Below are 12,790 nucleotides of genomic sequence, written 5' to 3'. Positions count from 1 at the left end.
CGCTTTTACACATTTGAATGTCTGTGTCCTCGTTATGAGGAAGCATCGAATGGAGTCCAAGCCCCAGCAAGTACTCCAGGGCGCTGCGGGAGGCCTCCTGGAAGCCAATTAGTTTGAATTAGCAGCACCGGAGCATCCACACGAACATTATTTCAGACTTGCAAGTTCGGCATTAGTGTTATTCCTCCTGAAAAGCAGGAGTACAGAGTTCAGGGTAACGGGCTTGGTAGTGTGGACATGCTGCTTCCAAATTCGAACTTGGGGGGTTAATTTGGATTAAGATCCTAGTGTAGACCAGGCCTTAGTGCCTCCCCGTCCCCCCCCCCGGGACAGCACTCCTGATCACCCAAAGGGAGTCACTGCTCCCCCACTTTATGGCTCCTTTAAAATCCCATGGCTTAAAGGGGCTTGCTGAGGCCAGATCTTCACTACACGGAAGATCGATGCTGCCGTGATCAATCTTCCGGAGTTTGATTTAGTGGGTCTAGCGAAGACCTGCTAAAGTGAACTCAGAGGGATCCCCTGCCAGTACTCCTGCTCCTCGGGAGAAGTAAAGGAAGGCAACGGGGACCTCTCACCATGGAGACCTCACAAAACTCAAATTAAGGTACGTTGACTCCAGCTATGTAGTTAACGGAGCTAGAGTTGTGTATCTTAATTCAACCTTTCTGCGTGGGGGAGGCATGGCTTGAATCTAGCTATTTAGGCTCAGCTCCTCAGAGCTTCTCAGGTTTCAAACTTGGGAAGTCTGGGCCTCAGCATCTGGTTGGCTAGATTCCACTGCTATGTAACTGTCCAGTCCCCAAAGACCCCTTCAGACTTTGAGCCAGAGTTTAACCAAAAATACCGAACACCACCTTCTCCCCCAAAAAAAGAACACCCGGGAGAAAAAAATTCTGTTGAGAAAAAAAAGGGGGAAACCAAAGTTGTGGAGCCAAAAAAACCAAACCAAACCAAAACAAAAAAAACCCAACAACAGCTTTGCCCCTTTAAAAAATGCTTTTGACGCTTTTTGGCCCTAACAGGCTGCCGGCAGCCATCCACCGTCTTGTCTCCCTGCTCTGGAATGGACAGCTCCCCTGAGCTAGGTGTCCAGTATTGACCCGGACAGTCCGGGATTTCACCTCCTGGATGGGAAAAAAATCAGAAAATATCGGACATTTTAGCTGTCTGGTATTTTCTGAATTTTTTTACTGGACAGGAGGCAAAAACACTGGACTGTCTGGGTCAATACAGGACACCTGGCAATCCTAGCCAGAGAGTCAAAAATCAAGAGCCAGCTATTCAACTGGCTTAAAGTTTATGAAATTTGGGGGTTTTTTAAATTAAAAAGACACCTTGGGGGCTTTTTTATTTGCATTCTGCTTTCTGAGGCTTTCATGTGGTCCTCAGGGTGGGCTTTCATGCCTCCACGCCCAGACTGATTAATAAAAGTCCTTTGCATTTTTTAAAGGGAAGCTTAGAGTCTCCCTTAGTCACAGGATTCCAGCAGCTGGGGCTTTCTGCAAAGCACCAATTATCGCTCGAGTCGGCCATATGGCGACGTGGATCTGACACTGATGAGCGCCCTCGGGCAGCGGAACCAAAAGTAGAGGGTCCCCCAATAGGGTGCGGTGCACCTAGGCTGGATAAGATATTTTCAGGGGACCCCCATGAGATTCACTCATGGCCAACGCAAGGGTGGAATCCACTGTGGAGTTCAGCCATCACTTTGCAAGAGCTCGACTCGATTCGGCTTTGCCTGCTGTTCATCACAAGAGAGCCACAACCGTAACAGCCCAATTCTCCACCCCGCCACTCCAGAGCGATACACCTGCACAACCCCCCAGGCTGCGTCTAGAGTGGCTAGTTTTTCCGCAAAAGAAGCTGCTTTTCCGGAAAAACTTGCCAGCTGTCTACACTGGCCACTTGAATTTCTACAACAGCACTGACTTCCTACTGTCTGAAATCAGGGCTTCTTGCGGAAATACTATGCTGCTCCCGTTCGGGCAAAAGTCCTTTTGCGCAAAACTTTTGCGCAAAAGGGCAAGTGTAGACAGCTCAGATTTGTTTTGCGCAAAAAAGCCCTGATCGTGAAAATGGCGATCGGGGCTTTTTTGCGGAAAAGCGTCCGTGCCAATCTAGACGCTCTGTTCCAAAAATGCTTTTAACGGAAAACTTTTCCGTTAAAAGCATTTGCAGAAAATCATGCCAGTCTAGACATAGCCCGAGTGTGTATGCCGTGCTCCCTTCTGCATCTCGGCCTCCTTTTTGTTCTGTGTCTGTACAGCACTGAGCGTAAGAGACGTTCTGGTCCATGCCTGGGATGGCTAGGCACTACCGTAATACTCCAAATAAACAGCAGTAATGGAACCCAACGCAGTGAGATCCTGGTGTGGGCCTAAGGTGCTGAGTTGCTACCATAATACACCTAATATATAATAATAATTTTTCACTGCCTCCAGCCAACTTGAATCCTCTCTGAGCCAGGTAAAGGGGGTACGGCAAGTCTCACACTGACCACTGGGTTCTCCTGCCCGCCCCAGCTCCTGCAAAAGAACCTTCCAGGAGTGAGAAGGCCGTCCTAGCCCTCGCCAATTTCCAGCTGGGGGGGAAATGATGCATCTGGGAGGCTGGAATGGGCAGACTCAGAATGCGAAATGCTTTCCTCATGGTTAAGGGCCCTGGCAAGGTTCCACTGATGCTCGGCTCCAGATACTGCTTCACGCTTCACACCCCCGCTCCCCCACACGGGCTGCTGCTTTCCATGCACACATCAGAACCCGGCCTGTCACTGCAGACAGCCGGGCCCACCCAGCCTCCTTTGCGCACTGATGGGTTTCGAGTGAGAAATGGGAGGGGGAGGTCAATTTCACTGCTCAGGGGACCCAGATCTCACTGCCTGGAGTGTGGTGGGGATTGGGAGCCAGGACTCTGGGGTTCTAGTCCCAGTTCTATGGGGTAGTGCAATCTAGTGATTAGAGCAGGGAGGCCCTGGGAGGCAGGATTACAGCAGTCTCTGCCCTATGGATCTGGAAAGGAACTGGGGCTCGGGGCCAGCCTTCCTCAGTACCATTGCCAGCTCTGGGAGGCAAGTAGGGGGTCTAGTGTTTAGAGCGTGGGAGTCAGAATCCAGGCCTCTGGGATCATAAGAACAGCCAGACTGGGTCAGACCAAAGGTCCATCTAACCCAGTATCCTGTCTGCCGACAGCGGAAAATTCCAGATGCCCCAGAAGGAGTGAACAACAAGGAATCATCACATGATCCCTCTCCTGTCAATCATTTCCAGCCTCTGACAAAGATTCTAGGGACACCATTCCTACCCATCCTGGCTAATAGCCATCGATGGACCTAACCTCCATGAATGTATCTAGGTCATTTTTGAACCCCGTTAAAGTCCTAGTCTTCACAACATCCTCTGGCAAGGAGTTCCACAGGTTGACTGCGCTGTATGAAGAAAAACTTCCTTTGGTTTGTTTTAAATCTGCTGCCTATTAATGTCATTTGGTGACCCCTAGTTCTTACGTTATGGGAACAAGTAAATAACATTTCCTTATTCACTTTCTCCACATCAGTCGTGATTTTATAGACCTCTATCCTATCCCCCCTTTGTCTCCTCGTTTCTAAGCTGAAAAGTCCCAGTCTTTTAAAGCTCCCGTTCCAAACCACTACTCATTTTTGTTGCCCTTTTCCGGAACCTTTTCCAATGCCTTTTTTTGAGATGAGGCGAGCACATCTGTACACAGGATTCAAGCTGTGGGTGTCCCATGGATTTATAGCGGCAATCAGTTATTCTAAGGCTTATTCGCTCTTCCTTTTTTAATGACTCCTAACACGCTGTTTGCTTTTTTGGCTGCCGCGGCACCCTGCGTGGGCGTTTTCAAAGAACTCTCCACAGTGACTCCAAGGTCTCTCTCGAGTGGTAACAACTAATTTAGTCCCCATCATTTTGTGCGTGCTGTTGGAATGTTGTTTTCCAATGTGCGTTACTTTGCAATTATCAGCATTAACATTCATTTGCCAATTTGTTGCACAGTCGCCCAGTTTGGTGAGAGCCCTGCAGTCTGCTTTGGTCTTCTCTTGAACTGTGTAGTCAGCTGGAGTGTGAGGAGGAGGGGGGGAGTGTGCAAACTGGCAGAAGGAGCAGTGAAGACTCCTTTGATTGTATGTGCCCCCCAATCTAGCGGCCCAGGCATGGCCCCCGTTCTGATTTGGGGCAGACAGCTCTCAATATTGCTCTGCAGCCACGTTACTTACTGACAGTACAAGGCTCCCAGGACCACCAAAGTCAGAGCGTGCCTTAGGGGCAGAGGTGATACCGTGGGGGGGAGGGGGCATGTGAGGTCACGTACACTCCCCCCCCCCCCCAGATTTCGGCTCCACCCATAACCCTCTGCATATTGTCCTGATGTTCTGAATCACCCACACTATCAACAGTTACGTGTTCTCTCTCTGTGCAGGGGCATTTCCTGATAATCTTCATTTCCCCTTTCTGAATGTGGGCCGATTTCTCCTCGCTCGCTCCCCCTCCAGCACACATCACACCAACCAATTCCTCCCGCTCCTCAGGATGCCCCCTTTGCCGGAGGTTCCTCTCTTCCCACCTGCCCCCCAGCACCCCCCAGGGAGTCCCCTTGGAACATGGGGATGAATTGGGACTGCAGTGGGGCCCAACTGATTGAGGAGCCCAGGTCTTTTCCCCCCAAGAGATTTAGACACTTAAGAGCCTAAATCCCATCAACTGTCAATAGGACTTCGGCTCCGAAGTGTCTAAATCCCTTTTGAAAATGAGATGTGGGATCCTTAAAGCGATAGGCACCGCAAGGCTGAGGGCAGCGCTGCCCGGCCACCTCCCAGCCCCAGGGCAACCTGGTCTCCAGGCAGGAGCTGGGAGCTGGCCCTGCACCCCAGGCCAAGGCTAAGCAAGGTCAGCAGCTGCCCCTGTTCAGCCTCCCTCATACTCCCCCCATTCCTGATCAACCCCCTCCCCCTGCCCAGACAGTCTCCCCCTTCCACTTGCCCAGCCCCACATCCTAGGCCATCTGCCCCCTCCCGTGTCTCCTTCCTAGGCCATCTGCCCCTCCCTGGCCATCTCCCCCTCTTTCCCCCTCCCCAACCCATCTCCCCTCCCCCTCCCCAGACAGTCTCCCCCTTCCACTTGCCCAGCCCCACATCCTAGGCCATCTTCTCCTCCCCCATGTGCCCCTCCCCAACCCATCTCCCCCTCCCTCTTTCCCCTCCCCCATGTCCCCTCCCCAACCCATCTCCCCCTCCCTCTTGCCCCTCCCCCATGTGCCCCTCCCCAACCCATCTCCCCCTCCCTGTTTCCCCTCCCCCATGTGCCCCTCCCCAACCCATCTCCCCCTCCCTGTTTCCCCTCCCCCATGTCCCCTCCCCAACCCATCTCCCCCTCCCTCTTTCCCCTCCCCCATGTCCCCTCCCCAACCCATCTCCCCCTCCCTCTTGCCCCTCCCCCATGTGCCCCTCCCCAACCCATCTCCCCCTCCCTCTTTCCCCTCCCCCATGTCCCCTCCCCAACCCATCTCCCCCTCCCTCTTGCCCCTCCCCCATGTCCCCTCCCCAACCCATCTCCCCCTCCCTCTTTCCCCTCCCCCATGTCCCCTCCCCAACCCATCTCCCCCTCCCTCTTGCCCCTCCCCCATGTGCCCCTCCCCAACCCATCTCCCCCTCCCTCTTGCCCCTCCCCCATGTCCCCTCTCCAACCCATCTCCCCCTCCCTCTTTCCCCTCCCCCATGTCCCCTCCCCAACCCATGTCCCCCTCCCCAGCCATCTCCCTCTGGCCCCCTCTTCGCTCTTCCCCGCCCCCCTGCGCCCCGCCCCACCCCGCTGTCCCCATGATGAGCGGGCGGGCGGCGGGTTCCCTTCCGCGGCTCTTTCCCTTCCTGCCCGGCGCGTTAGTGGAAATTCTCCGGCCGGGGCTCGGCGCCGCCCCCGGGCCCGCCCCGTTGCGCGCCCATAAAGCCCGCGGGCCGGGCGCCGCCGGCTCATTGCTGCCCGGAGCCCTGCCCCCATGACGGCCGTAGAGCGCAGCCAGGACCCCGAGAGCCTCCTCCCGGCCGGCTCCCGACGCGCCTGCCCCTGCCGGAGCTTGGACTGGTGCCTGCTGGCCGCGCTGTGCGCCCTGGGCGCAGCCCTCGCGGGATTCGCCTGCTTCTCGGTCTGGGGGGGCCTGGCCTCGCCGCCGGGCGCCCCGCCGGCTCCCCACGCCTTGCTCGGCGCGAGAGAGGTAAGGGGACCCCGTCTGCGTGCCCGGCGCCTGGGCCTCCTGTGTCCCTGGGAGCTGGGGGGTCTGGCCAGGACAGCCCCCCCACATTGCCCTTAGTAGCCTGGGAAGCAGAGGGTCAGGGGTACAGCCTCTCCCCTTTCCACCTGCCACTTTTCCTGGGGCTCCCTAGGTGGGACACCCCGACACTTCAAGGGTAAATACCCAGGTGCATGGTTTGTAGCTGGGTGCCGAGGCAGGGTAGCCCAGTGAGCCAGGAGACGGGTGTTGAAATTCCACCTCTGCCACAGATGTTCTGCATGGCCTTGAGCAAGTCACCTCCTCTTTGGACAGCAGTTTCCTTGTTACCCTGTAGTCCTGGACAGTTGAGGGGTTGAGCTTCTAGGGGGGCAGGGCAGGGAGGTAGCTGATTCATCCCCTGTACCCTAGAATTGAAGACTTAGCGAGGTGACACTTTCTGCCCTGAATCTTCTGTCAGCTGCCCGTAGTTGTTTCAAGTTTTGTCACCGCTCCTGCAAGCTAAGCAGGTCGGAGCCGGGCTACCGGACCAGGCGTGCTCTCTGTTTAACCCACCGGGGCTGGCTGCTTACAACCCAAATTGAAGCCAACCTCTGCTGTGGGGCAGAACCACAAACCAAGCCTGGGGCGTCACTGGCGAACGACCGCCCAGAAACCCCAGGGCCTGTTTTTGCAAAATACACTGGGGTTTGACCTCTGGGCGCTGGAAAGTCCTTTTCATTCCGCGCCGGCAGCTTTGCTAAGTTCTGCATCTCCACTTCCCCAAAAGCATGCATGCGCGGCCTGTGAGCCTAGGCTCCCTTGGGCTACGGTCCGCAGTCTTCTAGCCCATGCTGCCCTCTTCGTTTAGGTGTTTGGGGAGGGGGTTGTCTGACTCTTGCCAAAAACAGCTGTTCTCCTGCACGTTGTGAAGCACGTCTTTTGTAAAACACTCTCTTTCCCTCTTTTTCAGGAGACTGGTGCCCAGCTCTTACCCAAGAATGGTGAGTATCTTAGTTATTTGGCCTCAATACTGCTTTTTCTTTTCCTTTCCTGAAGGGAGAAACGGGAGCTTGGGGATCTAAAAACCTTTAGGGACTGGGAGGCTAATACACAAACCGATGTAACTACGATCCACCAATGGGCAGGGTATTTCTCTTTCCCCCCCCCGCCCCAGGTCCATGCCATCTGGCATCAAAAGGCACTTTAGTGCTCATGCTGTTTATACAGTAGAGAAATCTTTCTCTTCTGCAATGGAGAACTAAGCTGGACCCATAATTACTAGATTTCCCATCTGGCTAAACTTGTGCTTCTTTAATGAGGGGTTTGCTAGCCTCTAAGCCACAACCCCAAACCTCTGGTGCCGCGCTACATAGCAGTTTGGCGGCGGCGCCAAACCAAATTCCTGGCTACCAAGCGCCTTTTGGCAAAAATCCCGCATAGGAGCAGGTTGCTTGTGTCAGTGTCTTAACTAAATTCAACCCGTTTCTATCCTGCTGACCTACGGCTGGATAAAGGACCTCCCCCTCCCCCGCTCCTCCCTCTGTTGGTGGGGCGGTCCAAGCAGTATTGAGGGGTTCCTCCTTCAGGGAGGTGACCCTTGCTCTCTCCTCCACACCACCCCAGAGGTGGCGGCACATCAGCACCAGGCATAAGTAATTCTGCAGCATACGGCTGGCAGAATCCTGCTGTGAGTGCTTGGAGATTTCTCTGGGTGAAGGAGCTGCAAAGCAGGTTTCTGTAGAGCAGTTTTGGGGGAGATGGTGCGGATACCCTCTTTCACCCAACCATGAGAACTTGGGGAGGGGCTGTCTTGGCCTGCTGCTTTGTACGTTCCCCTTTGTCCACACCCAAGCCTCCTAAGGGTTCACTGAAAGCTGGGGAGACAGAAATTGGGGTGGGGGGAGGGAGTTGGCCAACAGCCATAGATCAGAGAGCGCTGCAGCTCTGAATAAGTTGGTCGGGGCGCATGCAAACCGAACTCCAGCCGCTAGCATGGCTTGGGAGTGAAGAGTTATGGGGTTATGCTATAACCTACGACCTCTCAATCTCTCCTGCCTATGGGAATGGGATGGGAATGGCTTTACTGCCCTTTTCATCACTGCTCTGCAAAGGTCATGATCCTCCTCCCCATGTTGCGGGGGGGGAAACCGAGGCACAGGGCGGGCAGGCAGAGCTGGGACGGGAAGGGCTGCCCAGTCCAGCCTCACTACAAAGTGTGTTTGCAAAGTGCCTTGGGGGCAGAGTAATTTCCATCCCCCCGTCTTACTACCCACCTCTAAGATGACTAACCTGCCTTCCCTTTTCTACCCTGTTTGTGCAGTTGCCATCACTAACAGCCGAATGGAGTGGCATTATTCACCTGGTGTGGACAGAGTGGTTTTCAGCTCCAACTTCCAGTACCACCATGACTCGCACACGCTGGAGGTGAAGGTCGGGGGCCTTTATTTTATCTATGCCCAGCTCGCTGTAAGATGCACGGAGCGTATGTGTGACAAGCACCAGAACGTCACGCTGACCGTCCGCAAGATGTCGGACTCAAGCCGCCCAATTCTGACCCTCTCCCTGGACTTGTCCTCCAAATCAGAAGACACCATGTCCAAGTTCTTGGCCGTTTTGCGACCTCTGAATCAAGGGGACCAGCTCTTTGTGCAGATGCAAATCTTTAGACCAGATGATGCCTGGCAGCTGGACGAAATCACCAACAAAAACTTCTTTGGCCTCTTTAAGCTACCTACTTCTGCTGAGCCAGCAACCCAATAGCTGGGAGCAAGGACCTCTACGGTGGAGTCAATATATCGCCTGCGGTTCTCGTGGACTCTCCGCTAGCGGTTGTGGATGGTAGATTCCTGCCCTATCAAAGTTCCCAGGGTAACGATCCGCTGCGGATGGTAGGAGAGAGCGTGGTGTGGTGCTAGTTGGAGCACAGCACAGATCCATTTAGAGGGGGCTATTAGCCGGGATGGGTAGGGGTGCTGTCCCTAGCCGCTGTTTGTCTGGAAATGGGGGACAGGGGAGGGATCACGTGTGTTCCCTCCCTCTGGGGCATCTGGTGTTGGCCACTGTTGGCAGACAGGACTCTGGGCTAGTTGGACTGTTGGTCTGACCCAGTCTGGCTGTTCTTATGGTACTGCCGGTTGTCATCCAAAGCAGGACTGAAACAGAAGGAGGAAGGCCGTGAGGTGCACGTGTAACCCCAAAGAACTGCCGGGGGAAGCGGGCGTCTGGTTTTAGCGATTGGTGATATTTATTACGTGTTTATCATTCTATAATTTATTGTAAGTCACTTGGAGTTCGAGTGAATGGTGCTACTTTTTCTGTGGGTGCCGGTCACTCTCAATGTTGACAAGGACAAGTGGCAATCTCAGTATTGGTACAGCACAGTTGGACCTCTCTCGTCCGGCACGCTCAGGACCTGACGGGTACTGACCCAGGGAACTTGCTCAACAGAAGAAGTCTGTGCTGTCTAGCAGCGTTACCAACGCTTCCACTGCGTGCTGAGCTCTTTAAAGACGTTTCTGAGTAAATCAGAGCTAACTAACAGCACGGAACGTGGAGAGCCAGGACTGGTGGCTGTCAAAAACAAAACACCTTTATGGAACTGTGGGAAACTTGGCCACACCTGTAAGTGGACATCTGGCTCACTAAAATCATGCTGGACCATGGATGTTGCCGGACTAGAGAGGTTCAACCTCTGTAATTCATGTGACTGAAGAAGTCAGTTGGTTCCATCAGTACTGCCTGTGGTATTATACCAGCCATTTGGTCTTATGTCAACTAGTGTATGTATGATGCTGATCAATGCAGCTTAGGCATTGCCCTTTTTGGTCTGGCATTGCAACTGCTCGTGTGTCATAGGCCCTATATTGCAGAAGGTTATTGGGGATTCTCTTTTAGTTGAAGCAGACTGATGCTTGTCCTTCTGGAGCAGGAGGGTCTGAGATCTATCTGAGCTTGTTGCCATGATGCCCTAAGAAAGCTCTGGTACAAGAAGGTGTTTGCCTAATTTATATTCTGAGTTCTACATGTCTGGCGATCAGGTGGCCCTCCCTGCAAACTTACTGCTATAAATAGGCTTATGAAAATGTGTCTGTTGGGAACGTAATTGAAAAGAGTTTGTTTAGAAGGCAAACACCCTTCTGTGATGCTCCTAAAATTGGGTCTTAAGAGCACACGATCTAGTCAATTTCCATTTCCTGGCAGTGGTGTTAACTCGGGGTGGAAATTGACTAGCTGGTTTCCACTGTACGATCTGAGTGACGTGGGACCAGCATGTAAAGGATTATTTAAAGTTTTTCCTCCCGAATTGTCTCTAGGGCAGAGGGTGTCAGGCCGGCTTTCCCAGGAGTCGCCTTGAATTCTCTAAATGGGGTATGATTACTAATTTAAGCCTCTCTAAATGGCTTTAAAAATAGACACGGAAGTTGGCCACAGTTCTGACTTTATCACGAGTCCTGAGATTTCAGCCTTTTCTTAAAGTCCCAGGCTGGTGCATCATCTGAATGCATCACTCTCAGGAATCATTTAAAAAAATCCTAGCCTTCATTTGTGCAGAAATGCTGGGGGAAAAGTGGCCACAAAGGTGCGACATTCAGAAAGCAAATATGAAGAGTGCCAATTTTTATTGATTGCCTACTTATATCGCCTGATTATTTTTCCGCCACGGTCATGATTTTCTGACTTCGGACTTTTTTTTTTTAAATGCTTGGGACTGGTCAACCTGGATAAAGAAAACTACAATGAAATCAAATGATTGGCATGAAACTGCATTTACTAATTGCTCGATTTTATCCCTGTGGTAGCGTTACTCAGAGCAAGGTACTATTCTATAGAAAGGGAGCAGGCTCCTATATTGGGACCCTCATCTCCTTTTTTTTTTTTTTTTTAATTAAAGGAGATGAGACTCAGTAGCTCATATTAACTGGCGTTGGCAGGCACTTCTGGAGCTATGGAAAACTCCTGTTCTGTTGCACTGATATTTTCCAGAACCCATCAGAGAAACCACAGGTGTGGTTCCAAACTTGGGTGTGCTTGAATAGTACACACTCATCTGTGGAAGCTTATCTGACATTCAGATACATGTATTTTCTTCCTCCATATTGGGGTATATTTAAATGACAATTCAGTTTCAGTATTTATTAGCAATACACTTTATTTCCAGTCGGTGGGCTAATCCACAAGTATTAAGCTAAACTCATTCACGAGTGAGTTTAGAAGAGTAGTGTCTTAATCCAGAGTGTCCCTTTTCTCTAATGCTAATGAATGTGAAAAGATGTAGCCTAATCAGCAGAGACCCTGATTTTTAGGACATTTGTTCACTGCCTGGAAAGAACTTGTTCTCATTTTATTTAATAAGACCTGAACTGAATGCGCTGGAAGAACTAAGACTCAGGTGTATTATGTCACATATGCTCTAACTTTTTTTTATAAAAGCACTTTGGGAATATATATATATGTAATACTTAGTATGCACTTTAAATGGCTTATTTATTTTTGATATAATAGTTAAAACGGACTTGTCTGTCGATAATAAACTATTTATACAGAGATGTCTGAATTTGCAGCGTATTGTTTAATCTGGTTTCTCGGATTCCTTTGGGCTCGGCTTTCCAGGGGTAGTGTGGGAAGAGGAAATGCAAGCTGAGTCCAATCAGCATCTGCTTTTCCGTGTTAATTATCCAGCAGATGTTTTTCCTTTCTTGGGGGAAAAAGTCAAGCTGTCTAACCCAAGCGTTCTCCGCTATCCCTGTGTGCTGCCAAAATTCAGCTGGGCCCTAGAGGTCAAGGACTCACTAAAGCCATCCATGAGTAGGCCTGGATTGGCCTCGGGAGATGGAGGCTAAGTGGCTTTGAAAACTTGTCACGGCCAAAATTTTGACTGGTACTTCTGTTTTTACACTTCCAACCTGATGGAATTCAAGCTTAGGACTTAAGAAGAGGCTTTAGTTGGGGTTACAGTGGATGAGACTGGGGGTTACAGTGGATGAGAAGCTAGATATGAGTCAACAGGGTGCCCTTGTAGCCAAGAAGGCTAATGGCATATTAGGATGCATTAAGAGGAGCATTGCCAGCAGATCCAGAGATGTCATTATTCCCCTTTATTCGGCTTTGGTGAGGCCACATCTGGAGTACTGTGTCCAGTTCTGGGCCCCCCACTACAAAAAGGAAGCAGAAGCATTGGAGAGGGTCCAGCGGAGGGCAACCAAAATGATTAGGGGGCTGGAGCATATGACCTACGAGGAGAGGCTGAGGGAGTTGGGTCTGTTTAGTCTGCAGAAGCGAAGAGTGAGAGGGGATTTGATAGCAGCCTTCAACTTCCTGAAGGGAGGTTCCAAAGAGGATGGAGAGAGGCTGTTCTCAGTAGTGACAGATGGCAGAACAAGGAGCAATGGTCTCAAGTTGTGGTGGGAGAGGTCCAGATTGGATATTAGGAAAAACTATTTTACTAGGAGGGTAGTGAAGCATTGGAATGCGTTACCTAGGGAAGTAGTGGAGTCTCCATCCCTAGAGGTGTTTAAGTCTCGGCTTGACAAAGCCCTGGCCGGGTTGATTTAGATGGGATTGGTCC

The 12,790-nt window shown here is 51.8% G+C and overlaps 1 protein-coding gene and 1 long non-coding RNA gene across 2 annotated transcripts; both read left to right on the top strand.

Annotated features, from left to right (window-relative positions):
* Positions 1-544: 544 nt before the first annotated feature.
* On the top strand, positions 545-3,947 carry LOC142819067 (uncharacterized). Its single transcript, XR_012896769.1, has 3 exons — positions 545-607; positions 2,270-2,469; positions 3,192-3,947. It is a non-coding gene; the product is annotated as an uncharacterized LOC142819067 (long non-coding RNA).
* Positions 3,948-5,940: 1,993 nt separating this feature from the next.
* Positions 5,941-12,387, top strand: TNFSF9 (TNF superfamily member 9). Its single transcript, XM_075902308.1, has 3 exons — positions 5,941-6,228; positions 7,196-7,226; positions 8,546-12,387. The coding sequence occupies exons 1-3, from the start codon at positions 6,013-6,015 to the stop codon at positions 8,983-8,985; spliced, it is 687 nt and encodes a 228-aa protein (XP_075758423.1). The 5' UTR covers positions 5,941-6,012; the 3' UTR covers positions 8,986-12,387.
* The last annotated feature ends 403 nt before the right edge of the window (positions 12,388-12,790 follow it).

The sequence above is a fragment of the Pelodiscus sinensis genome, chromosome 19, assembly GCF_049634645.1.
Source record: "Pelodiscus sinensis isolate JC-2024 chromosome 19, ASM4963464v1, whole genome shotgun sequence".
Taxonomy (NCBI): domain Eukaryota; kingdom Metazoa; phylum Chordata; order Testudines; family Trionychidae; genus Pelodiscus; species Pelodiscus sinensis.
Note: the sequence above shows the minus strand (reverse complement) of the source record. Positions and strands in the feature narration are given on the sequence as shown.